At 40.6% G+C, this 25,664-nt stretch overlaps 1 protein-coding gene across 1 annotated transcript in view; it reads right to left on the bottom strand.

The window, feature by feature from the left end:
* Positions 1-24,889, bottom strand: part of Pask (PAS domain containing serine/threonine kinase) — a 52,933-nt gene extending 28,044 nt beyond the window's left edge. Inside the window, exons 1-7 of the mRNA XM_089248483.1 lie at positions 24,712-24,889; positions 22,986-23,067; positions 8,562-8,811; positions 7,533-7,726; positions 6,175-6,339; positions 5,188-5,328; positions 3,308-3,451 (exon numbers count right to left, since the gene is read on the bottom strand). Of these exons, the coding sequence (XP_089104609.1) occupies positions 3,308-3,451; positions 5,188-5,328; positions 6,175-6,339; positions 7,533-7,726; positions 8,562-8,811; positions 22,986-23,057 (966 nt within the window). The 5' untranslated portion in view covers positions 23,058-23,067; positions 24,712-24,889. The remainder of the gene's footprint in view (positions 1-3,307; positions 3,452-5,187; positions 5,329-6,174; positions 6,340-7,532; positions 7,727-8,561; positions 8,812-22,985; positions 23,068-24,711) is intronic.
* Positions 24,890-25,664: the final 775 nt, after the last annotated feature.

Genomic DNA, 25,664 nt, shown 5'->3' with positions numbered 1-25,664 from the left:
AATGTAGGTTCATTTTAATCATGCAGAATAATCTTGGTTTCACTGCATATGTGTTTCAAGCATCCTATGTACAAAAAAAACCCTTCTACACAACTTATCCCACCAGAGCTGTTTGTGTCAGATGGTTAGAGCTGATGGTGTGCTTGGTAAAGTCAAAACATTCATGAACAGAGAAATGAACCCTCGTCCTCAGATATGTTGTACACATATTTTCCAGGAAGTTCGAGTCACATATTCCAAGTAATTAAATATCTGGATCCAAAAAAATCTATTGAATTGGCTGATTTGAAGCTCAATCTGTTCACTGCATTTTTGGATCCTTTCTGTTTTATACATTGCATTCAGATACAGTAATTTAAACATTATGTTTGCAGGGTTCCCACTCAAAAAATTAGGAGGGGAGAGCCCCCCCCCCCCCCCCCCCCAGCCAGCATAATCATAGCATGACAAAAAAAATCCTTTTTTGTTGCAAAATTTTAAAATTAATTTTTTTTTTTCATAGCACTACAGTCGAATCCCGTTATAATGAACCCCAAGATACCGGGGAAATCACTTTGTTATAATGAAATTTCGTTATAAAGGAATCCCAGGTTTTTTGCATTGTTCCTATGCATAGGCGTACGCAGATTTTTCTTGAGGAGGGTTTAGATTTCTTTTCCTTCTGAGGGGGAGGAATTTACTTTTTTTTTTGCAAAATAACACTATAATCTTGACTCGGGTGGGGGGACCCCCCTTAAATTACGGGGGGGGGGGTTCCCCCTCCCTCCCCCACGTACGCCAATGTTCCTATGTAAACGTATCTGGGGGATTAGAAAAGTGTTTGTTAAAACGAGATTTTCACTATAACGGTATTCGTTAAAACGAGATTCGACTGTATTTCAGTATTCTGTAAGATTGACTCAAGCCAAAGCAAAGTGATAGAAATAACTTAGCTACAATTTTGGCCAAAACAATGCACTAGCAATCACAGATTATTCTTTTCCATCTGTCTCCTCACAGTACAAATTGTATTCTTTTTTTGGAGTCTTTCATAGGGCTCCCACTCAAAAAATTAGAAAAAGTAGGAAAATGCAGGACTAGAAAGTAGGACAGGGGAGGGTAACCCCATTAGACAACATAATCATAGCATAATGGAAAAAAAATCCCTAAAAATGTTTTTGCAAAAAAAAAATTTCAAATAATTTAAAAAAAAAAAAATTTAATTTTGATTTTTTTTTTTTTCATAGTACTATTTCAGTTTCCTATAAGATTGACTCAAGCCAAAGCAAAATGACAAATGACTTGGTTAGAAAACCAATTTTTGGCCAAAACAGTGTACTAGCAACCACAGATTTAATTCTCTTTTCTGTCTCTCCTCATATATATTACTTTCTTTTTTTGGAGTCCTCCAAAGTGCAGAGCTTGTCAACTCTCTTCGACAATGCACAGCAAATTTTGAAGACGTACGTTTTTTAAGAGTGACACTCCTTAGAGACCACTTTCAAAAGCACAGTGCAAAATGTGTAGATTACAAGATCCGATGTAAATAGAGCCGCTGTGGTGGTCGAGTGGTTATAGTGACGGACTATAACCAGTGGTGGTCGGCTGAAGTTGGTTTTCTGTGGTTCCCAACTTCAAGAAGCAAATGTGAGCCGATCTCCCCGTTAAAAAGTCTCGCCACAGAGAGCAACAGTCCTACAACGATAAATCATTCAATCATAACACTTCACTCATAGTTAGAAAAACTGGTGGCAGATGGCAGCACTACACATAACAAGCATTACAGAGAAACAAAAAAACTTCACGTCAGGTTTCACTACACATACACGCACATTCCCGCATGTACCGATTCGTTGGGGGTTCCGCGGGGGGAGGGGGGTGTGGGCGGGGTGCATGTGTGGTGTAGCAGTAGTAGGTAGGGTCTCCAAAAAATGGCTCGGGGATCCATGATGTTCTTAAGTCAGCCACCTCATTCGGCAATTTGCCTGTTGTGGCGTTGTATTTGTAAATAAGGCAAGGTGAATCAGATAGTTTTACTGCATTGTTCATCATTTTTTAAAAGGGATTTGTTCACATTTTACTGTTCAATGCCAGTGTAATCATTTTTGACAAATGAAGCACTTCCATTTCTAGCTCTTTGATGAGCATTGTAAATATTGTTTATCCCTCTTCATGCCTTAAAAATACAGAAGACCACTGAATGGTATTGGGTAGCATCAAAATCACCAAACCTAGAATAGGCCTATATATCCAACTGCTTTGAAATGCAAACTGTTGTTTCATCTATTTGCACCATAATTTTGAATGATGAATGTTAGTCACTGTCCAAGGCCATAAAAAAGTAAATACAAAATTATTTTTTACATCGACAAGTTTTTAATGACTACTCTACTTGTTGAACATTCAAACTAAGGAAATGAAAAATTAATAAACCAAGTGGTCTACATAAGCCCCCAAATAACCTTGAAAATTATACAATTTCTGCTTTGGCAAAATCATTAACTGTAATCTACAACATTTATAATATTCTGCAATATAATGATGATTCCCTCCTCAATTAAACCAATTACACAAATTTTGTTAATAGGATTTGGTGGAAAAGTAGGATAAAAGTAGGACATTTTACCAAAAAGTAGAAGAAGTAGGACGAGTGGGAGTACTGTGCTTGCTTTTGCTGCCACAAATCTTGATTTTTTAAAAATATCGGCAACTGAGAACATGTTCATATTGATTAAATGAGTTAAATAGAAGCACATGTACGTAGAGACAGCAGAATAAATTTTGTTTTTCTCAATCGCATGCATAGAATTGGAATAAGAAGAGCAAGAAATTAAAGAGCTGCACTGCAAAACATTACCACATGAAATACAAAAGCAATGGCACATCTCTTCAATCACTGAACATTAAAAAAACTGTGCAAAAAAATATATCTGTTCATCTTGTATAAAGATGAAGATAATTAGGTTAGACCAATAAGTAACTGCTCAATCTAAATTATTGTTATTGAATTCTCAGACAAAACACGTTTGCTACACAAAATATATAATTTTGTTGTAGCAAACTTGATAAATTACTTTATACTTATCCTCTTATTAAGTCAGAACTTGATATAAACTGAAATCAGTATTATATATTTATGTTGATTCTTATCCAAGATCTTGCTTTTCGTGTACATGCTAGAAATGGACCAGAATCCAACATTCAAAAAGCTGGTGCCCTTGAATTTTCATGGCATGCCGACTAATGTAGGGGAATACGATGAAAATAATAAAACTTAACAACAAAAAATAGTAATTAAAATGCACACACACAAAAACAAATGTCTTACTTTTGGTAGTTTAGTAGGGTCGCAGGAGGATGAGGGTAATATGAGCGATGGAATCAGGTTCCTAATGTTGAGACCTTCAACATCTTGAGGTAGACTATGTCCGTGCAGAGTAGCAAAGTTATTATCACAGTTCAGTATTTTACCCTATTGGTTAGGGGAAAAAAAATAACCTTGAGTATTTCATTCCTCAACCATTCGCATCGAAATTCATTCACAACATAGTGGTTTTCAAACTGCATGCCTAAGATACTACGACAGAATTAAAACATGTGCTAACTTTTCCCTACATTGCGCATTAACTCTTTGTTAATTTGAATTATATTTTTTTTATTTGCACAATCTAATCGTACAGTAATTGTTAGATAGGCCTATGTGTGTTCTGACTTCGATACTGCAAAAAAAAATTCAATACATAAAGGGCACCATGAACTGAGGAAAATTGGGAATCTCTCTCCAACAGAGTACATGTTACTACTACTTAACCATACACGCACGTCATACACATTCCTCTGAGAAATTTCTAACAAATCAATACAGGCCGGAACATGTTACATTTGTATATGTGTGGCCCTAAAGTATTTATGTTGTCGGAGTTGAGCTTGTTTAGTGTTCTGCTGGTGCTATCACTAGGCTTCCATATTTTGAAGTGAAGGTGACAAATGCTAAAATTTTTATGTTATTTAAATATTGTGTTGCGGTTCTGCCTGCATTCTGCGGAGTGACTTTTTCGAATAAGAGACTGGCTTGCATTCGTGCCTCGAAGTCATAGTGTATACCATAAATAAACTGTAGAACAGGGCTTGACAAATCAGAACCGAAATTAGGCACCAATTAGAAATTTCAGGCACCAATGCCAATCATTCAGTTCACATGGTGACCCGGTGCCTGGGAATTGTCAATCTTTGCCATGGAGCACAATTAAAAGACTTTAACTGACATTAAGACTTTAACACCCCCCCCCCCCCTCTTCCCCCAGCAAACGCATATAATTCAAACAACTTAGCGATTCTTCTGGGCTGTTAAGCTACGGTCTAATACAAAGAACAGAACTAGACAGTTTATATGCAGCAGATATCTATAGTGCATAGCGGTAAAATCCCTCCTGTAGCGGCAGATGAACAGTCTGACTTTGTCCATCCTCGATTTGAAACGATGACTTAATGGTAGCTGTCTTTGCCCCAATATGCATCAAAATTCAACTTTACTCCTATATTTTGCTGAGTGAAAATACTCCTTCAAATTTAAGTTTTTCTCTTTTAACGGAGTTATTTCTCACTCTGATAAAAAAGATACACTTTTTGTTTTATAAAAAATAGTCCCTTAAAATTCTGGAAGAGTGAAAATGCTTTACAAAATTATATGTTCGGATAGCATTGAACGGTAGCCCAGGAAAATTTATAGTGTTTTCAGCCCACTGCTTGCAAACATATAATTTTCTAGTACTTTCTGTGTCAAAGGCCAATGGTTTCGACTCTGGCTTTTGATAGTAATGGGGCCCACAGAGTCATGTAAAAAGACATTTAAAAAAAAAGTTGTAAAAGCACAACAGAGAACTGAACTAGTGTACAGGTAGACCAAAAGAATACAAGCAGAAGCTCCCACCATGTCTCCTTACAACCCCATAGTAGAATATGCCGAAATCTGCAACACAGGTTGCAGAATAATCAGTGCTACTGCAGAACAATTTCGAAGAATTTTAAGAAAAGTGTAGAAAACCATTATGGAAATTTTTGATTTTTACCTCAGAACATTACCAGTCAGTCAAGGGCTCATTGCAGAACAATGCAAAGCATTCTGCTTTTGGGGCCTCACAATACGAAAATGTTTTACAGCTCTTATATTATTTACAGCAGTACAAATTACATCATTCTGTATCTTACTTTGTCGTCGAATGTAACAAATCCTACAGTTCTATCAACTTGTTCCATGACAACTAAACATCTGGGTTCATCCTCATTTTCTATATGCCTAGCCCATACAGACACAGGTACAACTTGTTTCTCGGATCCCATGATATCCATCTGACAAAAGAAAAAAAAAATCACAATATATGATTATAGCGATAATCATCTTCCACATAATGACATGGGTGTCAATTTCAGACCCAAAAAATTTGTAGTTTGTCACGTGACAAAACATTTCGCTGCCAAAGAAAACATGTCATATAAATAAAAAGAGATATTGCGGATTTTTTGGGGGAGGTCACCATGTGACCCATTTTTCCTCGACATTCCAGTATTAATTTTGGACCTCCAATTCTTTTTTTAAATAAAAATTGTCCCACATTTTTTCAACAAGGCCTATATCTAAATATTTATTCAACGCTGAAACCAACTGATTATTACGACTATAAATGTTTGTCAAGTTAAACATGTTTTTTTTCTCCGTGGAATTCATTTTAATCCACTGTGATTTACAAAAGCACTTTGTTTCCTGCCATTGGCTTTTTTTTTTTTTTTTTTTTAAATATTTTGGCAATAATTGGAAACTGTGCTCAGTTCTGATATCATATTTGATTAAAATTGACAATTTCCCGTATTTTTTTAAATAGAAAACATAGACATTGAGATTTCAAGGACTGTAGGGACTTTTAATTTCTGCAAAGCATAATTTGAGGATTTGTACAGATTTTTCTATAAAGATGCGAAAAATCTGAAGAATCCAGTTTACGACCAGAAGACTTTGATAAGGATAGAAAATCGGAAGGCTTGGGAGTAAATCAAGAAGCATTGGCACCTATGTAATGAGCATTTATAATTTCTTATAATTCATTGAAAGGATAAATAAGATGAAGTGTGAGATTAAAAACTGTAAACACACAGATGGATGGGTGAACAAAAACCAACAAAAATCATAACCTTACTTACAACTTTCCCAGATATGAACACTAGGTCTCCATTCTCATTGAGTTCAGTTTCTGACAAGCAATACTGGTCTTTTTTGGATACGAAGTATTCACAGAGCCGTTTCTGTCCGATCATGTTGGAATTTATGCCGAGAAGGACACACGCCATTCTATTAGCAACAAGTATCTGGTGGGGAGAAATAAAGTCATTAGAAAATGTTTAAAAAAATGAATCCACAAAAAGTAAGTAATTTTCTGCAGCAAGGGATCTCAACCTTTTATGTTCAGCAAACCCCCAGTGGCAATAAAATTAAAAGAGGCCACAGGCCTCTATAAAATAATATTTGGTAAACAGCAATAAAGGGCAAAGCATTAATAATGAAATAACTGTGTTCTCATTCAAACTCACTGACCCCTCAAATCGCTCTAAGGACCTCTGGTTGAGGAGCCCTGTTCTGCAGGGAAGGAGAAAAATCAAAACATGTTTTCCTGCCTATAATACAGGGATTATACATAAACCCTTTGCAGTCCAAATGTTTCCTCAAAAGTATTCTAGCAAGTCTTTCTCTTTATAGCTTGTTTGCTGTTAGACCCGTGTACTATTACAAGATCTTTCATCATTAAAAACAACTTGAGTCAAAAATGTCAAGCTCACATCAACATAGTATTTGGCAGTAAAAAACTGATGTCAAATCAACCCTTCAACAGACCTAGTCCTGAACCTAAGTAAAAGAAAGAGTTTAAGGATAAGAGGTCGATGAAGGCGAAACATCACGAGAATGCAATGGGTGATCGCTAGCGACTCTGCAGAAGAGGCAGCGAAGTCAGAGAAATTAGAGCTCCTTGACATAGGACTGCAAAGGGTTGACAACATCTACATTTGTTAGTGTATTATCTAAAGCTTTTGTTAAGCAAGGTTGAATCAGAAAGTAATTTTCCAAAAATAAAGAAAAAGATTTTGTCCAAAAGATGGAGCAAGTTGAAAAAGATCAACATTTATTTATAAAATACATGTTCAACAACCCCTTCTATTCCATCAGATTTTATGTGAGTGATGACACAGACAACTACCAGAATATCAACCTTTGATATCTAATGGACATACCTCGTTTTTTGTACACTCCATTGGAATGTTAGCATTTTTATTTTACACATTAACATCATATGTGTGAACTGAAGTATTGTGATATTTGGTGTGGAAATCATTTTTGCTGCTGATGAAGGATATAGGCAAGAAATCACTCAGTAAGTTTAATTTTATATTTCCGTAGCTAGTCAAAAGGTTTTCAAAGACAAAAATATAAATTTAGCTACAAACTATTTTAATGCATTTCATAGATGAATAAATTATCAATCCGTTTTCATATACATGCAACTTACCTTTGTGGTTCTTGCATTTATCGTGAAAACTGCCTTGTTTGGATTGCGGACCTGGTTGATCCGAGACGGGTTTCCTCCTCCAACATAATTACAGAAAGCCCAACTGCTGTTTAGAGCTTTGCAGTTGTCGAATGTCTTCACAAAAGGTTCTCGTTGTGGACTCTGGCTGAAGCAGTAAGAGTTTAGAGAATCTCCTGCAAAAAAAGCAAAAGACAAGAATGTTATTATTCACTGTGTGTAAAGATAGATCTAAAACATAATAAAAGATAAATCAAAACTCCATAGGGCCTAAACATCACATAACAACTACATAGTTTGGAGATAGAAGTTTCAAATTGACCTTTCTATGTTTGCCCATGACTTCTGACACGGAGGTCTGTCCAAAAAAAAAATTTGGAATAGCCTGCAAATCAGTCAAGACTTATTCGCCTGCTAATTAGCACCACTTGGAGAGATTCTTCAGAAAACACATGTCATTTGCTGCACAGGTCTGAAACTAAATCTCTGAACATAGTTTGGTATTGAGAATGTCTTATCAACCCGAGAATGCCTGAATCCCAGAAGAATGTCTTATCAACCTGGGCAGAGCAGATAAAGTTGTAAGCGGTAGTTTGACCTATGTAGCAAGTACTGGGGAGGGGGCCACAAGCTAATTCCAAATACCATTTGTAGCCCAAAGAAATAGAATTGCAGGGAGGAAAAATGATGACATGGAAAAGTCAGCTTTTATTGTGACATAACTTCAAAATTTCTTAAGGGAAAATTTTGTTTTTGGTGCAAGATGGTGCCGAATTGAAGAATTTTGGCATTTTCGTAACAGAATGTAGCAAACGAGGGAAAATTGTCAAAATTTGTAGCAGATTTTCCACTCCTGGCATGTACCAATGCACACTCAGACGAAAGTATGGCGTCAATATTACCAAAAAAGGCGCGTACCTCTAATTCGACCTGACACTTGACATATGTGAAGTCATGGCGTCAATACCAAAAAAAACAACAAGATAAAATATTTCAATAGACTTCCGTTACCATTGAATCTTGTGAGCGGTCGTTTATATGCATCTCCCATGCTCGGGGTATCATTCCCACAACCTTTGGCACCCAGGTTTGGGAACGACTGGTTCTGCAGGAAGTGGTCACAAGGTGGAGTCAGTCCGAACTGCTGAGCCCTTCCGCGGAGACCACCACAGATCTGGTCGAGAGGTGACGGTGTGGAGAGCAGTACCTTTTTCAGTCTGGCTTGAGCTGGGCTCTTCAGAGACTTCCACGACACATTTTTCTATAAAGAAAGAGAAAATTAATTTTTAACACTTTTATTAATTTTTTTTATACAAATACAACGCCACAACAGGCAAATTGCCCAACGAGGTGGCTGACTTAAGAACATCATGAAATCCCCAAGCCATTTTTTGGAGGCCCTACCTACTACTGCTACACCACACATGCACCCCGCCCACACCCCCGCCGCGGAACCCCCAACGAACTGGTACATGCGGGAATGTTCGTGTAGTGAAACCTGACGTGAAGTTTTTTGTTTCTCTGTAATGCTTGTTATGTGTAGTGCTGCCATCTGCCACCAGTTTTTCTAACCATGCAGAATAGCTGAATCGGAGGATGAGGCGAAAGTATTACAATTTATATTTATATACAGTGGATACTTTGGTTTGTGAACATAATTTGTCCCATAAATGTGATTGTAATCTGAAACACTCATATCAAAGCGAACTTCTCTCATAAGAAATTTCAAAAAACCTAGTGCAGTCCTCAGGTTTCTGCATTAGTAATTCCACTTTTAAAATTTTAGGTACCAATGCCAATTTTTCAGTCGCCATGGCAACCTGGCACCTGGGATTTGTCAAGCCCTGGTTACACAGAGTGACCACTTCAAAAGAAACACCCTGTACACAAGCATTTCCTCCATACTCATTCTTTCTGAATGAAAAAAAATATTATAAATAAATAATATTTTTTATTTAATATATATATATATACAGATCTGTTTGAGCATATTGGTAGAATTTCATACGGTAAAGCCTCCCATAACGGCCTCCGAACAATGGTAACCTCTGAACAACGATCATATTTTCTTAAAACAGAACGTGTCCTATTGGGTTAACATTAAGGTTAACCTTTGAACAATGATTTCCGAGTAACTGTCACTTTTAGACATGAAAATAAAAGAAAAATGATACACATGATAAGAAAAATAGTTATAACTATATTTGCACTGAAGAAGTTTTTCCTTTCTTGAATCCCACAAACATGAAAACAGATATGGATTCTTCCCTGTCACAAGAGCAGTTTGAGACATCATTTAGGCATATCAGTCACACCCATGAAAATTACCTTCGAAACTCTCAGCTAGATGAGCTGCATCTGATTCATAGTTTGGATCACACTTCTTTCTGCAGTTACACCCCCCCCCCCCCACAACTGATTTGGTGCTTTCCCCTTATTGGTGCCTTATATGACCACATAGCTCTACAGCCCCCGCGACATCAGTGATTTCTAAAGTGCTGTCTGTAGTCTGGGGTTTTACAAGTAGTTGCTAACAGAAGAGCAAGATCTTCATGCTAAATTCCCAGCGTTTTCAATGCAGGGTAAATATTGGGCGCTACAAAACAGCTTCTTTTGAATGGTTATAGTGTGGCATTATCACAATTTTACATTACATCAAAAAATTTCAATTTTTTCCCCCTCAGAAAATACTGAATCTCTTAACACTCGCAAACCTCCTAATAAAGGCCACATTTTCTCTGTCCCCATTAGCAGCTATTGTTGGGAGGTTTTTCACTGTATTTATATTTGCGTCTTTAATACCACAAAATGTGCAGAATCCTTTGAAAATATTTCCCAGATTGCCAACACACGAGTGTATGCATGCATGAAATATAAAGTTACCAGGTATAACACACCTACAATGAGTTTTGAGTTTCCAATTCAAAATTCCTCTGATAAACTAACATAATGAATAAGTAAATAACCCCACTGAACAAGAATTAGATGCAAAATATTCCCCCAACTTTCCTAGTGAAGAAATACCCACAACAGGGAATAATTACCGGTTTTTCCCCTCTGGAAGGGAGAGCTCTGCAGCGAAACCCACGACGATGGGAGGAAAGGGGGAAAAAAAACAACAAAAAAGACACGCCGTGAAGTCGGCTTCACCGAAGTACCAACGACATCCGCGAGCAGGCAGACACACACACACATGCGCGCGATTATACACGCAACCGGGAACCGAGGGCCCGTTAACCGCGCTAACAAACGCCGTAGAAATCGATTGCGCAACACCCGAATCGATTGTAAAACGAAAAGAAGAGGGAAGGGGCCGTCGAAGTATAGACATGGATCGCAACTCGTATATACCTCTTTGAAATGTTTTCTTTTTCGAAAAAACGGTCAGTTTCAACGGAACGTTACCAGTGCCGTCTTATTAAGGCATGGGCCCGGGGGATTCAAGCGAAGAGGGGCCTCACAAAAGGGAGATCTGGTTGAAGTTTTCGAGAATTTGTTTGGTAGGGCCTCAGAAAAATTAATTGGCTCGGGGCCCATACTACTCTTAAGACGGTCCTGCCTCCGATAGCACTCGATAGAATTAGTGATTCCTGGATTTCAGCTGCACACACCGCGGAGGACCCCGTTTCCCGAAAACTGCGATTCCACGAAATGCAGTCTACGAAAAACAGGGGAGTGAACACCCCTCTCCCGGCCTGCGAAAACTGTTCCGGTAGAAAAATAACAATACACAAAACACGATATAAATACCTAGGCGTACCACATTCAGTTCATACAATCCTTACGGGATATATCACCAATTACCGCTGAAAAATTGTCAATTACGGTACTGCCAACTGTCAAAGGCAAATAAAGACGCCAATTACTGCAAAAGATATGGTCGAAAGCAAGTTACGTTGCCAATTACAGCCAAAAAATTGTCAAAAGGCAAGTAATGTTGATGTCAATTACAGCCAAAGTCAACGGCGAGTAATTTCGCCAATTAAAGACAAATCGCGAGCACCATGGTGCTCCTTGCATTACCCAGAGTTCTCTCGATGCTAGTGTCCAATTTCGTCCGCGTGAGCACTTGCTCAACGTTCCAATTAAAACACCTTATAAAAATTGCATTCAAGGACTGAAATCATCCCGATTTCGTGCATTCGTATGTTAAACTTGACGTAAGGGTGCTCATCCCTTGACGACGGGTACAGGCAGTGCTCACGACTGAGAAAAAGGTTGAAGACCACTGCCCTACATACACAAGTTTCTGGCCAGCGAGCGGCAGAAATACCGCATACACTGTGTATATGACCCCGAAAACTGAAAAGGTGGTGCAGCGCACCCCCCGGTCTAGAACATTGCGGGACTTGTGATTTATGGCTTAACCAGATACACAGTTTACGCCAGGCCGGTACAACCTGCGGCCGGAAGAGGTGTTCCGGTAGAAAAAGTAAGAAAAAACGATAAATGGGACGAATATCCGGTTCGGCTGAATAATGCTTAGGTATTCGGCCGAATATCTGTACAAATCTGGGGAAAACAAAATAATTTTAAAAAATTACATTAATTGGAATTTTTCCTACTAATTAAAAATTTACTGATTATACAGTCGAATCCCGTTATAACGAACTCCAAGAGACCGTGAGAAATCTCTTCGTTATAACGCAATTTAGGAATTACAGGTTTTTGCATTGTGCCTATGTAAACTTATCTGGGAGGATTAGAAAAGTGTCCGTTAAAACGAGATTTTCGCTATGACGTTATTCGTTAAAACGGGATTCGACTGTATTTTATTTTATGGTGCACATCCCTTATGCCAGGGTGAATTTTTCGGATAAGAAAAACATTGAAAATGAGGAAAAAGAATGCTACTGCAATAAGGTGGAAGCGAGCATGAATTATATGTACAAGTTCATTAACTGAAGGATGTTACCTAGACAAGATATGTACACTGGTGAAATAAATTAAGAGAATTTGCATATTTTATCGAATTTCATGAAAAGAACTGAACTGAATGTAAAACCACTGCTTCTAGACAAAAATGCAAATCTTGTACGTCAAATACGTAAGCGTACACGTGTGTGTAGGCGGAGCCAGTAGAGAAACAGGCTTTATAAGCGCGCGTAAGTTAAGACGCATTTCGTTCGCTAGCACACCTCGACGAATTTCTTGGTGTTATTTTGCAGCAATCGGTTAATTTCAAATTGTAACAGTAAAAATGAGTAACCACCGTTTAAATGATGGAATGAGGTGGCGAATTGTGGGGAGGCTAGAAGCAGGCCAATCTCAAGTCCAGATTTGTAGAGAGTTCAATTTAACGTCCAGCGTCGTGTGTAACTTATGGAAACAGTTCCAGGATACCGGATCCATCGAGAGGAAGCCTGGGCAAGGTCGTCCAAGAGCCACGACGGCCAGAGAAGATCGCCATTTGTCGATTATGGCGAGGCGGAACAGGAGTGCTACAGCTCTCTCGTGACTTGTATGCAGCCACAGGAACCCGTGAATCAAGGGTGACTGTTTCCAAAGGACTTCATGAGAGAGGGTTGTTTGCAAGAAGACCTGCTGTTTGCGTCCCGCTCACTTCTACGGACAGGAGAATCCGTTTATCATGGTGCAGAGAGCATAGAGATCGGAGTATGGATCAATGGGCGACCGTTCTCTTTACTGATGAGTCCCGGTTCAGCCTAAGCACCGATTCTCGCCGTACGTTCGTTTGGAGAGAACCAGGGACCCGCTACCTATCCTCCTATGTCCGCGAAATCGACCATTATGGCGGAGGAGGTTTAATGGTCTGGGCAGGCATCATGTTGGATGGCCGCACACCTCTCCATATCTTTGAAAGAGGCACCGTGACTGGTGTGAGGTATAGGGATGAGGTCTTGGAGCCCTATGTTCGCCTTTTCAGGGGTGCAGTTGGGCCTGAGTTCATTTTAATGGACGATAACGCGAGGCCACATAGAGCTCTTCTGCTCTACGATTTTCTAGAGAGTGAGGATATTCGCCGGATGGATTGGCCAGCCAGATCTCCAGACCTTAACCCTATAGAGCATGTCTGGGACGCTCTGGGAAGGGCAATTGCAACTCGCAACCCCCCCCCCCCCCCTCCGGGAACCATCCAGGGAATGAAAACAGCGTTGCTGAACGAGTGGGACCAATTGCCACAGGAAATGATAAACTGCCTTATTTCAAGTATGAAATCACGCTGCGAGACCTGTATATCTTTAAGAGGGGACCATACCCCCTATTAACCCATCCATTAACCCATTTTTGTTATTTATTCTGCAACCGCTGTTTCATACCTTCCGACTCCAACGAGTGTTACGCACGATCATACGTGTGTATTACAATTATTGAACGGTTATTTGTTTTGTATTGTATCAATGTATGTACATATCAAATTTCATTAAAATCGGTACAGTAGTTCTAGAGATAATCGACCAAGTCTGCAAATTCTCTTAATTTCTTACAGCAGTGTATTAAGCTACTGAAAGGGACAAAGAATATTTAAAGAGGAAAAAATAGAAAATACATATGGTAGGCTGACCATATTCCGCTCATAAAAACTATGGGAAATCACCAATTACCGCTGAAAAAGTCAAGCAAAGATGCCGATTACTCCAACAACAATAGTCGAAAGCAAGTTAAAGCTGCCAATTAAGCCAAAAAATTTGTCAAAGGCACGTAAATTTGCCAACTATCGCTAAAAATTGCTGAAAAATAGCCAATGGAGGGAATTAGAGGGGCTACTGCAAGTTGCAATGAGTCAAAATGTAATTCACCAAAAAAAACAAAAAAAACGTACACAATAATGTTTGGCAAATACTGTATGTGTTGTGAGATGAATTAATTATAAGAATATACTTAATTATGAGAGTCATAATTATCATAATATAATAAATGGGTCATGAAAATAATCTTGATTCCTTATTTCAAAAATTCACAAAAGCCTCGTTGAGAAAATGAGTAGAAAAAACGGAACACTTTCTTTAAAAAGTTGGAACGCCCAAAATTACGGGAATGTCCCGTAAAATATGGGTCTGGGCTGGACAAGCGCCAGGTCGCCATGGCGACTAAAAAAACTGGTATTGGCGCCTTAAAATTTTCTTTGTGTAGACATTGTCGGCAGAGAGCAGCACAAAATGTTTTGAATTCATAGCAGCATATTTCTGGCAACGTGAAAGAGGGTCACTATGCCCCTGAAAAAAGTAAAAAAAAACATTATTCTGAACCTTTTTTTGTCCGGGCAAACATTTTTTTGGGGACTAAACATTTCTTCTGGCACCTAGAGTTTTTGTGAATTGTCCAGCCCCGATATAGGTTATGTGGCCACCGTACACATACAAGTTTCTGGCCTACAGACTGAAAAGGTTGTGCACCCCCCCCCCCCCCCCCCACTGGTTTACGCTATACACGTTCAACCCATTACCCAAGCGCCAAATGTGGGCCTCAGTGGGCATCGTGACGTTTCATGACGTAGCCAGAGGCCAACTCAGCGTGGGTATACAATACGCGATATGGTTATTACTCGCGCATGGGCGGAGATATGGGGGGGGGGGCGTGAGGGGGCATTGCCCCCCCCCCCCCAGCGTCAAAAGTGGAGTGGGCAGATCTAATGTATATGTGTATATATGAATTGACATCATCATCATCGTGCGCCCCCCCAGCAATAATGACCTTGCCCCCCCCCCCTTGACTTCCAGGTCTATCTCCGCCTATGTACTCGCGGCCACAAAATAGTGTAGGCTACCTATCATGTTGTATAAATCGATCCTTTTTTTTTTTTAGCAGCACCTTTCGCGGGAAGGAGGTCGTGAACCCTGATTCATGAAGGGGTGGTGTGGGGGGATCTCTCTCGCACTGGATAGTCAATATACAGACTTGTGCTCACTATAAGCGATATTACGAATTTTCACATATAATGAAGTTTTCCCGTTTCCCGTGAATATCGTATTGCTTATCTACGCTTATCAAGCCTGTACGGATACAACGACGTTCGTGTACAATGAATATTTTCGTAGTTTTTCCCGACGGAAGAAATGAGCGGATCCGACTGTATACTGTATATTTTACTGCCTCCTCTTCTGACGAATCGAAAAATTATTTAAGGCGCGTCTACATGCGCACGCCATGCGTTGTCCTTGAGTAGTTTGCTTGGATTACCCATCCACGTGTACGGCTTCAGCCCTTACATCGGCAATCCCGAGATATCTCGTCAAACTAGATCTGCTTTATTTCAGTCGCCCTGAAATATCTCGGGTTCTTAACACGCTTTTCTTCTGTTATTGAGTTATAAAATGCTGATCAGGAAAATTTTAAAAACCGCTTGAAGGGTTAAAGCAAGGGGCGAAATTGATCCGCGTGAGATTACATGGCGCGAGCGTGACGACGTCAACTTGCCCCCCCCCCTCCCCATACGTGTTAGCGATGGGATGCGCACATTGCAACATAGTTTATTCAGTGGACTCTGGGCGCATCCTCCGGTGGAGCATTTAAAGCATTTCTCGTCTTTGCTTTGAAATATGGAAGACAGATGGCAGCACCAGCAACTTCTGGCAAAAGTCTATTGGGACCACGCATATACATACACTCATGCAACACGTTCCAGCCAGCATGTACCGATTCATTAGAAATTACGCAGACGAATGTGCACCAGTTGCACGTACGATTATGTAGTAGTAACCGCGTCTCTGGTGGGACGCACGAGCGTTTTCAGGCGGGAACGATTTCAGGGGCCCGGAAACTAGGCATGTTAGATGCTTCCACCCCCCCCCCCTCCCAAGCCTCGATTTTATAAGTCTTGAAGGGAAAGCTGGCATTACAGAAGGGCACAATAAAATTGAGTTTCTCCACAGGAACATATAGCTATGTATATGTACGGTTAAGTAGTCTCAATCGGACAGTGAAAAAAAAACCCATGGGAATGACAGTGTGATGTAAAGTGTATCATTTATTCATATATAACAAAAAATAAGGATGTTTTTAACATAATTTGCCCCTAGCATAGGTTGGATATTCTGTTTTAAACAGGACTGCTCTGTTTCTTGTGCTGAATTTTTCGTGACTCAGGAACGATACTTGTAACAGATTTTATGATCAGCTGACATACGCACAAGCAAAGTGCTGGACAAACCAAATATTTTAAAAGCCACAATCATATTTCTTTAGCCCTGAGCTATGAATCACACACAGAGATTTTAGGCACCAATGTAAATTTCTGAGTTGCCAAGGCAACCTGGGATTTGTCAAGCCCTGTGCAAGTGTTATTGACAATCACACAACGATTAACAATTCAATTGACTGAGGATTTCCACATGGATGGACAGTGAAACACCATCCACTTAAAATCATTATATAATACATGTTGATGAAGTGTTTGCAGTTTGTTGTCACTAAACTAAGCGAACCAAGAACGACCAGGCTTTCTGTCGCACCAGCGATATAAGCCCCGTACCCCAGAGGGCACTGTCATGCTGGAAAAACTCCAGCTGGCTAATACTTTTTACATATGATAACTTAATTGAAGTCAAAGGGCAGCACAAAATTATCAAAAATTATGCTAGCGTTGTACAGGGGTCCCTTACAGTCATGAACAAGTCAAAAAATACACTATTTTGGACCGATTCTGTCGGGAAAAAAATTGCTTTGTGCCTATGAAAATTTTTGCTAGCACCTAAACTTTTTTTTTTCGATTTGTCAAGCCCCAATGTGCAGCAGGGCTTAACATATATATCTATTCTATAATATAAAATCACAAACAAACTCGAAAAGGGCCTGTTGCTAAGCAACCGAGTGACGGAAGTGGGTGAAATTTTTGAGTGACGGAAACTCTGTTACGGAAGTGGGTTCGATTGATATATCGATATTCACATTCATATATCGATATGATATCATATATCATATATCGATATTGGGTCGATATTCACATATCGGGACCCATTTGACCCATCGGGACCATGTTATGTGCATGTACCAAGAGGCTCCTACATCCTACAGCAGAGCCCTTAGGCTGGAATTTAGATTTCGAGCCCCCAAACCAGCTTTTCAGGGGCCCCCCTGTGATTAATTTATAGTGTGAAAAATCAAAAAGTGAAAAGAATCGTTGAGGCCCCAGTCAGCCCTTCCTTTGTGGGGGGGGGGGGGGGGGAGGTCCATGCCGAGAGGTATATATATGTGTAATATACACACACATCAGCAGTGCTCCCAACACAGGGTCGGGGTACCCGGGGAAGATTTCACGTATAAGTAAAAAGTTTTCATTTCCAGGGGCCCGTGATGGATCTCATTGTTTTCTGTTGTAGAATTCGCAACAGCCGAAGCCCGAGATAAAGCCAGTCTGGGGCCCCACCAAAAGTATGCGAATTGGTGTCCCGGGTAATTGGTTGGGGGCCCTGGATTTTATTCGTTGGTAAAACGAATACAAATGGAATTTTTTCATGGCACTCGCTCCGGGGGATGACCGACAAGCTTCCAAGTCGGGGGCCCTATGTTTACAGGTTTCATTTTGGGGGCCCTGGATTTTATTCGTTGGTAAAACGAATACAAATGAAAATTTTTCATGGCACTCGCTCCGGGGGATGACCGACAAGCTTCCAAGTCGGGGGCCCTATGTTTACAGGTTTCGTTTTGGGGGCCCTGGATGAATCTCATTCTTTTCTGTTGTAGAATTTGCAACAGCCGAAGCCCGAGATAAAGCCAGTCTGGGGCCCCACCAAAAGTATGCGAATTGGTGTCCCGGGTAATTTGTTGGGGCCCCTGGATTTTATTCGTTGGTAAAACGAATACAAATGAAAATTTTTCATGGCACTCGCTCCGGGGGATGACCGACAAGCTTCCAAGTCGGGGGCCCTATGTTTACAAGTTTCGTTTTGGGGGCCCTGGATGAATCTCATTCTTTTCTGTTGTAGAATTTGCAACAGCCGAAGCCCGAGATAAAGCCAGTCTGGGGCCCCACCAAAAGTATGCGAATTGGTGTCCCGGGTAATTTGTTGGGGCCCCTGGATTTTATTCGTTGGTAAAACGAATACAAATGAAAATTTTTCATGGCACTCGCTCCGGGGGATGACCGACAAGCTTCCAAGTCGGGGGCCCTATGTTTACAAGTTTCGTTTTGGGGGCCCTGGATGAATCTCATTCTTTTCTGTTGTAGAATTTGCAACAGCCGACGCCCGAGATAAAGCCAGTCTGGGGCCCCACCAAAAGTATACGAATTGGTGTCCCGGGTAATTTGTTGGGGGCCCTGGATTTTATTCGTTGGTAAAACGAATACAAATGAAAATTTTTCATGGCACTCGCACCGGGGGATGACCGACAAGCTTCCAAGTCGGGGGGCCCATATTTACAGGTTTGATTTTGGGGGCCCTGGATGAATCTCATTCTTTTCTGTTGTAGAATTTGCCACAGCCGAAACCCGAGATATAGCCAGTCTGGGGCCCCACTAAAAATCTGCGTATTGTGTCCCCGCTACTGTATGTGGGGCCCTGGATTTTATTCGTTGTAAAATTGATAAAAATGAAAAATTCTCACAGGGGGGTGTCCGACAAGCTTGCAGGTCAGGGCTTCATGGAAATGTTGGCAGGTTGTAATTCGGTGCCCCTGAATGTATCTCATTGATTTTTGTGGTTTAACATTGTAAAATTTGCAACACATCGGTAGCCCAAGATATATCCAGTGTGGGGCCCCACTGAAATTCAGCGAATTGAATCTGGGGACCCCCATTGGGAAGTTTTCTGGGGATACTTGATGAATCTCATTTGTTTTTTGTTGCTTTATTATTATTTTCATTAAAATTCGCTTCTTCAGTAGGCTGGTGCTTTCACACGTCCCTTTCCCCTTTTCCATAGCACGCTGATGAAGTGGGACGAATTAAACAAGATATGTCCGGGAGAGAAGTGGGGGGGGGGGGTTGGCCGCCAAAGGCGGCAGGGGGGCAGAGCCCCCCTAGTATATATATAAAAAACATTAGGCACCAGCCAATTTTCTGAGAAGCCAAGAAAGGTATTAATCTCGGGGAAAACAGTCTTAAATACTGTACAAACTTTTGACAGCAATGGAGATATGAATGAAAACCATAATCACATTTGAATGCATGCAGGATTTTAGTTATAGTTTTGTGTCCAACAGATGGCTCAACAGAGCTGTCACGCAATACCCTGCACCATTTGCATTGCAGCTATCAAGGTTAAACGACCTGGCAAGTTGTCCCGTGGAGTGGTTCTTCTGCATGACAACACGCAGCTGAGTACAAGCTGCTCCCATACTAAAAACTTCGGCAAAGTTTTAGTGGAGAGTGTTGGGACACCCCGGATCTATCGCCACGGGATGCCCACATTTTTAGTCTGCTGAAAAAAAGCATTGAAGGGTCGTTGTTTTCACTCGAATTTGAAAACTCATTCAAATCAATTTGAGAATCGATTTGAATTCAGAATTAATGAAAGGAAAAAGCCCAGAATCGATAGCAATGTAAAATTTTGGTGGAAGAAATAATTCTAGAACTGATGGAAATTTCCGAATCAAATCAGGGTTGAAGCTCAGACACCTTGTTTAAAACACAAAAACGTTATTTTATTATTATATGGATGTAATATTTTTTAACTTCTATTGCCATAAGGAATCATTCAACAGGGTTCATACAAAATTTCCTAAATAAAAATTAAGGACTTTTTACGGACTTTTTAAGGAGTTTCAAGCAGTGGTCAGCTGAAGTTGGTTTTCTGTGGTTCCCAACTTCAAGGCACAAATGCGAGCCGATCTCCCCGTTAAAAAGTCTCGCCACAGAGAGCAACAGTCCTACAACGATAAATCATTCACTCATAGTTAGAAAAACTGGTGGCAGATGGCAGCACTACATATAACAAGCATTACAGAGAAACAAAAAAAAAACTTCACGTCAGGTTTCACTACACGTACACGCACATTCCCGATTCGTTGGGGGTTTCGCGGGGAGGGGTGCATGTGTGGTGTAGCAGTAGTAGGTAGGGCCTCCAAAAAATGGCTCGGGGATCCATGATGTTCTTAAGTCAGCCACCTTGTTGGGCAATTTGTCTGTTGTGGCGTTGTATTTGTATTTTTAAGGAGTTTCAAGCAGTTTTTAAGGAGTCATGGCAAACTTCATAACTTATAAGTTTTACAGCAAAAAAAGGTGGCGGGGCACATATGCAAATTTATTTTTAACTTGTCAAACAAATTTTCCCTCTTCTCAAACATATAGATGCAGAAGTGGTTCAGAAATTACAACTTTTGATTTGTTACCCAGCATCATAAGAAATCATAAAATAATCAATCCACATACATACTTATCTGTTGTCACCAAAGTATTCTAAAACTTTCACGTTTCGGTCAAAAATATAACTCGTAACAACATCACATAAATTATAAAAATTCTAAAAAAGTGATATTCATTCCCCTTCCCCCATGCTCCCACAAGGGGTGGGCTGACAAGGATCCAGCCCTGGGGCCCGGGACGATTTTCACAATTTTTTTGCTTTTCCACGCTATAAATTCATCATAAAAGGGGCCTGTGAAAGTCTGGTCGGGGGGCCCGCAAAAGATCCCAGCCTAGGGACCCTGCTCCAGAATGTGGGGGCCATGCCCTCCCCCAATTATTCAAAATAAAAATCCACAGCTGACAAAGATTTTTCTTACAAAATTATTTATATTGGCAGCAACTCTTTATTCATCTCTCACTCAAAGCGGATCAACACGTGCACAAATTCTTTAAAATTAAGTTTTTAAATTTTCCTTCTTGATTTTCAGTTGTACTCAGAAAGAAATTGCTGCAAAATGAGAGCAAATTTCAGGATATTCAACACGATGTTTAGCGATTTAACACTCGTTATTTAGCGAAATTTACAAATTAACTCTCATAATTCGGCGGACTAGCTCTTATTAATGAAATTAATTTTTTTCCCCACGAAACATCTGGATTTGACGCAATGACTATCGACCATAGTAATTTCTGCTGCTTGCAGTGGCGACTTTTTTTTCTTTTTTTGAAAACGGAAACCGCGGTCAGTTGTTGAGAACCACTGGACTTGAGTAAACCATCTTCAGCTGTACGATCAGGTATATGATCAGGGTTTCACGATGAAAAGCCCTATGAGGGGCCGATAATTTGAATAACTAGCTGCAGTTACCACAATCCGATTTTTGGGGGCAAAATAGACTTTTCTTTAGAAACAGCTGAAAGGATTTTAAGGAGTTTTTAAGGGTCCTTAAAAAGGAAATGAAAATTAATGACTTTTTAAGCAGTTTTTAAGCACTGTACGAACCCTGTTCAAGTATTTCGTCAGCATCGATGAGGGGGAAGAGGGTTTTCGACTGGGGGGGGGGGGGAGTAGGGGTTTGGATGGTGCTTACGTCATCAACCACCCTTTATGAAAATGAAATATTTTTAATGTCATCTTACTCTGTGCGCCAAAAACGAGAAAAATCTTTCGTTTGTGGGCACTTGAAGTAACATTCTCCCCATTCATAAGTACCCTACAAAGCCACTTTAGTGATCTCTATATGTTCGTGGATTCAAGTGATCTGGAAATGTGTCTGGGCCACTTAAGTACTCTGGAACTGTGCCACGCATCACTCAAGTGATCCGTAATTATATGCCAAGGATCGCTTAAATAATCTGAGAATGTGCTGCGGGTAACTTCAGTGATGTAGATCCGCACTGGGGGCCACTTAAGTGCTCTAAAACTACGTCACATGTCACTCAAGGGATCTCTAAATGTGTCACGGATCACTTAAGTGTTCTGGAACTGTGTCCCGGGTACTTTAAGGGATCTTAAAATGTGCCAGGGCCGCTTAAATGCTCTGGAATTATACCACGGGACACTTAAACGATCTGTAACGATCAGCCGCTTAGTTAATTTTTACAAAATTAGGTTTGAGGAGGACAGGCCGCATCAGATCAGCTTGCATTTGCACCTCGAAGTTGGGAACCACAGAAAACCAACTTCAGCCAACCACAACTGTGGTGACGGTGGGGTTTGAACCTGGGTTCTCACAATTCGAGTCCATCACTATGAGTGTGACCACTCAACCAACACAGAAACAATCAGCACTTCTGAAAATATTTATTTTCCAACTTAAATCGAAATCAATGAGATAGTATTAAGTTCGCAAATCAAATCTATTTGACGAATTAAATTAATTACTTAACATTTTCTAGGGAAGCGTGCACCTTCTTCAGGAGGTGCCCCCGATTTTGAGGCACCCCATATATGTCGAAAGGTGCTGCGTTAATAAATTTACATTGGAATAACAAGTCCGAAACTAAAAAGGCTGTCAGCATCATCGACTGAGATAGAAAATGCCACACAGCACCAGTAATCTAGTAAGCCCCCCCCCCCTCCCCCAGAAAAAGAAATATCAACTACATAAACTGCAATAACGTTAAGGGCGAGACAGTTCCTAAAACAACGTAGATTTCCAGAAAATTCACTAAAGACCTCTACTTACCAGAACACTCTTTGGGGAGCCATCGTGAATGTTTCTCTCCATGGGCGAGCTATGGAGGGCAGCACGAGACATTATTCTCCTCCTAAAATGAACAGAAGGCTTGCATTATTAATTTCAGAACATTGCCGATCAAAATCTTTTCGATAATTACCCAAATAAGAATGTTTTGTAACCATTCTGCAACGAACCCTCAGCTGGCTGAAAACATTTGGTGTTGGAAAAATCCTCAGTTTACTAATATCTAAACATGTGGGGATTTAACGGCATGCACAAACCCTGGACCCTGACTTCCGAAGAACCCAGCAAAACCTCAGCTTTATATTTTTTTCCCCAATTTGAGAGGGGGCATGCTAATACTTTCTTTCGCACCCAAGACCTCAGCCAACCGAAATCCATCTCTGCATCGGAAAGCTGTAAAATTGATGTGTTAGTCCACTGGGTATCAAAGCCCAGGGCCGCAACTAGATGCTTGGTCACCTGGGGCAAGCGCATGTTTTGACACCCCCTAGTAATGTTAAAGATGTTTCAGAATGAAATTTGCGCCCCCCCCCCTCAGGTCTAGCGCCCAGCCAGGGCACGAAACTCGCCAACCCCCCCCCCCCCTCCTAGTTGCAGCCAGCCCTGTCAAAGCCAACAACGTTTTTTTTGCTTTAGCATCTGTTCTATGAAGTTTGAACATAGCTACAAAAATACACTCGACCAATTAGCTTCAAAAATTACTCTACTGATTAGTGACGCCATCTAGAATAGTCCAATGACGCCATGTATTTTCAAGCTATCCATGTGGGGACCATATAGCTATATGATTTGGTAAAGTGGGTGTCGCTATTTTTACCTAACAAATGAAAAAGCCGACAGAACGAGGAACAAATTTTACAAAAAAAAAAAAAATCGGCTTATATACACAGATGTCCATTTCACTCTTGGCAACTTCGCGTCACGCTTCCAGATATTTTTCTAGCCAAAGGAAAAAACAATCGCCAACCCATTGCCAAAAGAGATAGAACTACAGTTGTTTTCCCCAGTTAGTGTATAATTCTTAAAAAGAAAGAAAAACGTGTTTTTCGAGAATTTCCTCCGTTGCCTACTAATAGCCGTGTCCTAGTTTCCATTCACTCAATTCCCCATTCACAAATAACTCGCTATAAAGCCAGGTTTCCTGTGCCACGCGCAACGTGATTCGCCCAGCGCGACACGCCGTCCACTCACCAACAAGAAAAGCAGCACGACTGTTTTCCTACAGAGCGCAATATACGCCTCACGACAGCGCTTTACGTCGGGCGTGATTGGCCGACTGCTTCTGGAGGAGTCAAATGCGTCGTGCGTTATTGCCGATGTTCTCTCCACCCTTGTGTTTTCTTTTCTTTCCCTTCAACCGGAGCATGCAGACGACAGAGTAGCTCTGATGCCAAAGTCATATACTTTATATAGCCGCCCTGATCTGATGCGCCTCGATAGGAAAACACAAACGCGTAGCGTGATTATGTAACTCGTTTCTGTCTGCGCGAAATAGTCTAATTCGGTTCACGCTGCGCAACAAACCTATTCCTACGAAAACCCGCTTATATAAACGAATATTTCCCTGTATTCTTCAACAATCATTCGTTACAGCGAGATTCTCGTTATAACGGACTTTTAACTCGTTATTATGCGAAAAATGCTTTTGTGTTCGGAACTTCAATAATAATTATTAAAATAATAAATAATAATAATAATGCGGAGTTACCTCGGGAGAATGTGTAAACAACGCTAATGAGAAACGTGCAATAAAAAGCACCGCGAACTCATTGTTAGTGCAATTATTTGTAAAAAGAATGCACAAAAATACAATCAAATGCGAAACTTGTTTACAAAATATAAAAGGATGTCGTCCAACAAAAACCGCCAAATTCCTGAGTCTAGACGGAGAAGCTAGTTTTTTCTTTAGTCAGCACTTCTTATTGTCAAAACTTACAGCAAATGTATACGAAGATGACGTCATCTGATATAAATAGATTGACCATACAAATCTATTTTACGGGACTTTTATGGGGTTTTGTTTTTTTTTAATAAAAAAATGTCCAATTTCTTTTCCCCTGGGGCCATTCAAGTATTACGTAAGCAAATTTTTGGCCATTTTTGACCCCCTCCCCCCCCTTGTCAACAAAATTTCATCATCAGCTCTGCCCCTCTGAATCCTAACTCATATTTTCATAAAGGGTGGTTGATGACGTAAAGCCGGGTTTTCGTAGGAATAGGTTTGTTGCGCAGCGTGAACCGAATTAGACTATTTCGCGCAGACAGAAACGAGTTACATAATCACGCTACGCGTTTGTATTTTCCTATCGAGGCGCATCAGATCAGGGCGGCTATATAAAGTATATGACTTTGGCATCAGAGCTACTCTGTCGTCTGCATGCTCCGGTTGAAGGGAAAGAAAAGAAAACACACAAGGGTGGAGAGAACATCGGCAATAACGCACGACGCATTTGACTCCTCCAGAAGCAGTCGGCCAATCACGCCCGACGTAAAGCTCTGTCGTGAGGCGTATCGCGCTCTGTAGGAAAACAGTCATGATGCTTTTCTTACTGGTGAGTGGACGGCGTGTCACGCCGGGTGAATCACGTTGCGCGTGGCACAGGAAACCTGCTCCTAGGAAAACCCGGCTTAAGCATTATCCAAACCACCCCTCCCCCTTGT

The sequence above is a fragment of the Pholcus phalangioides genome, unplaced genomic scaffold (assembly GCF_987345545.1).
Source record: "Pholcus phalangioides strain wild (caught in Gottingen) unplaced genomic scaffold, Ppha-v1.0 ptg000020l_1, whole genome shotgun sequence".
NCBI lineage: Eukaryota > Metazoa > Arthropoda > Arachnida > Araneae > Pholcidae > Pholcus > Pholcus phalangioides.
This window is presented reverse-complemented; position numbering and strand designations above follow the sequence as displayed.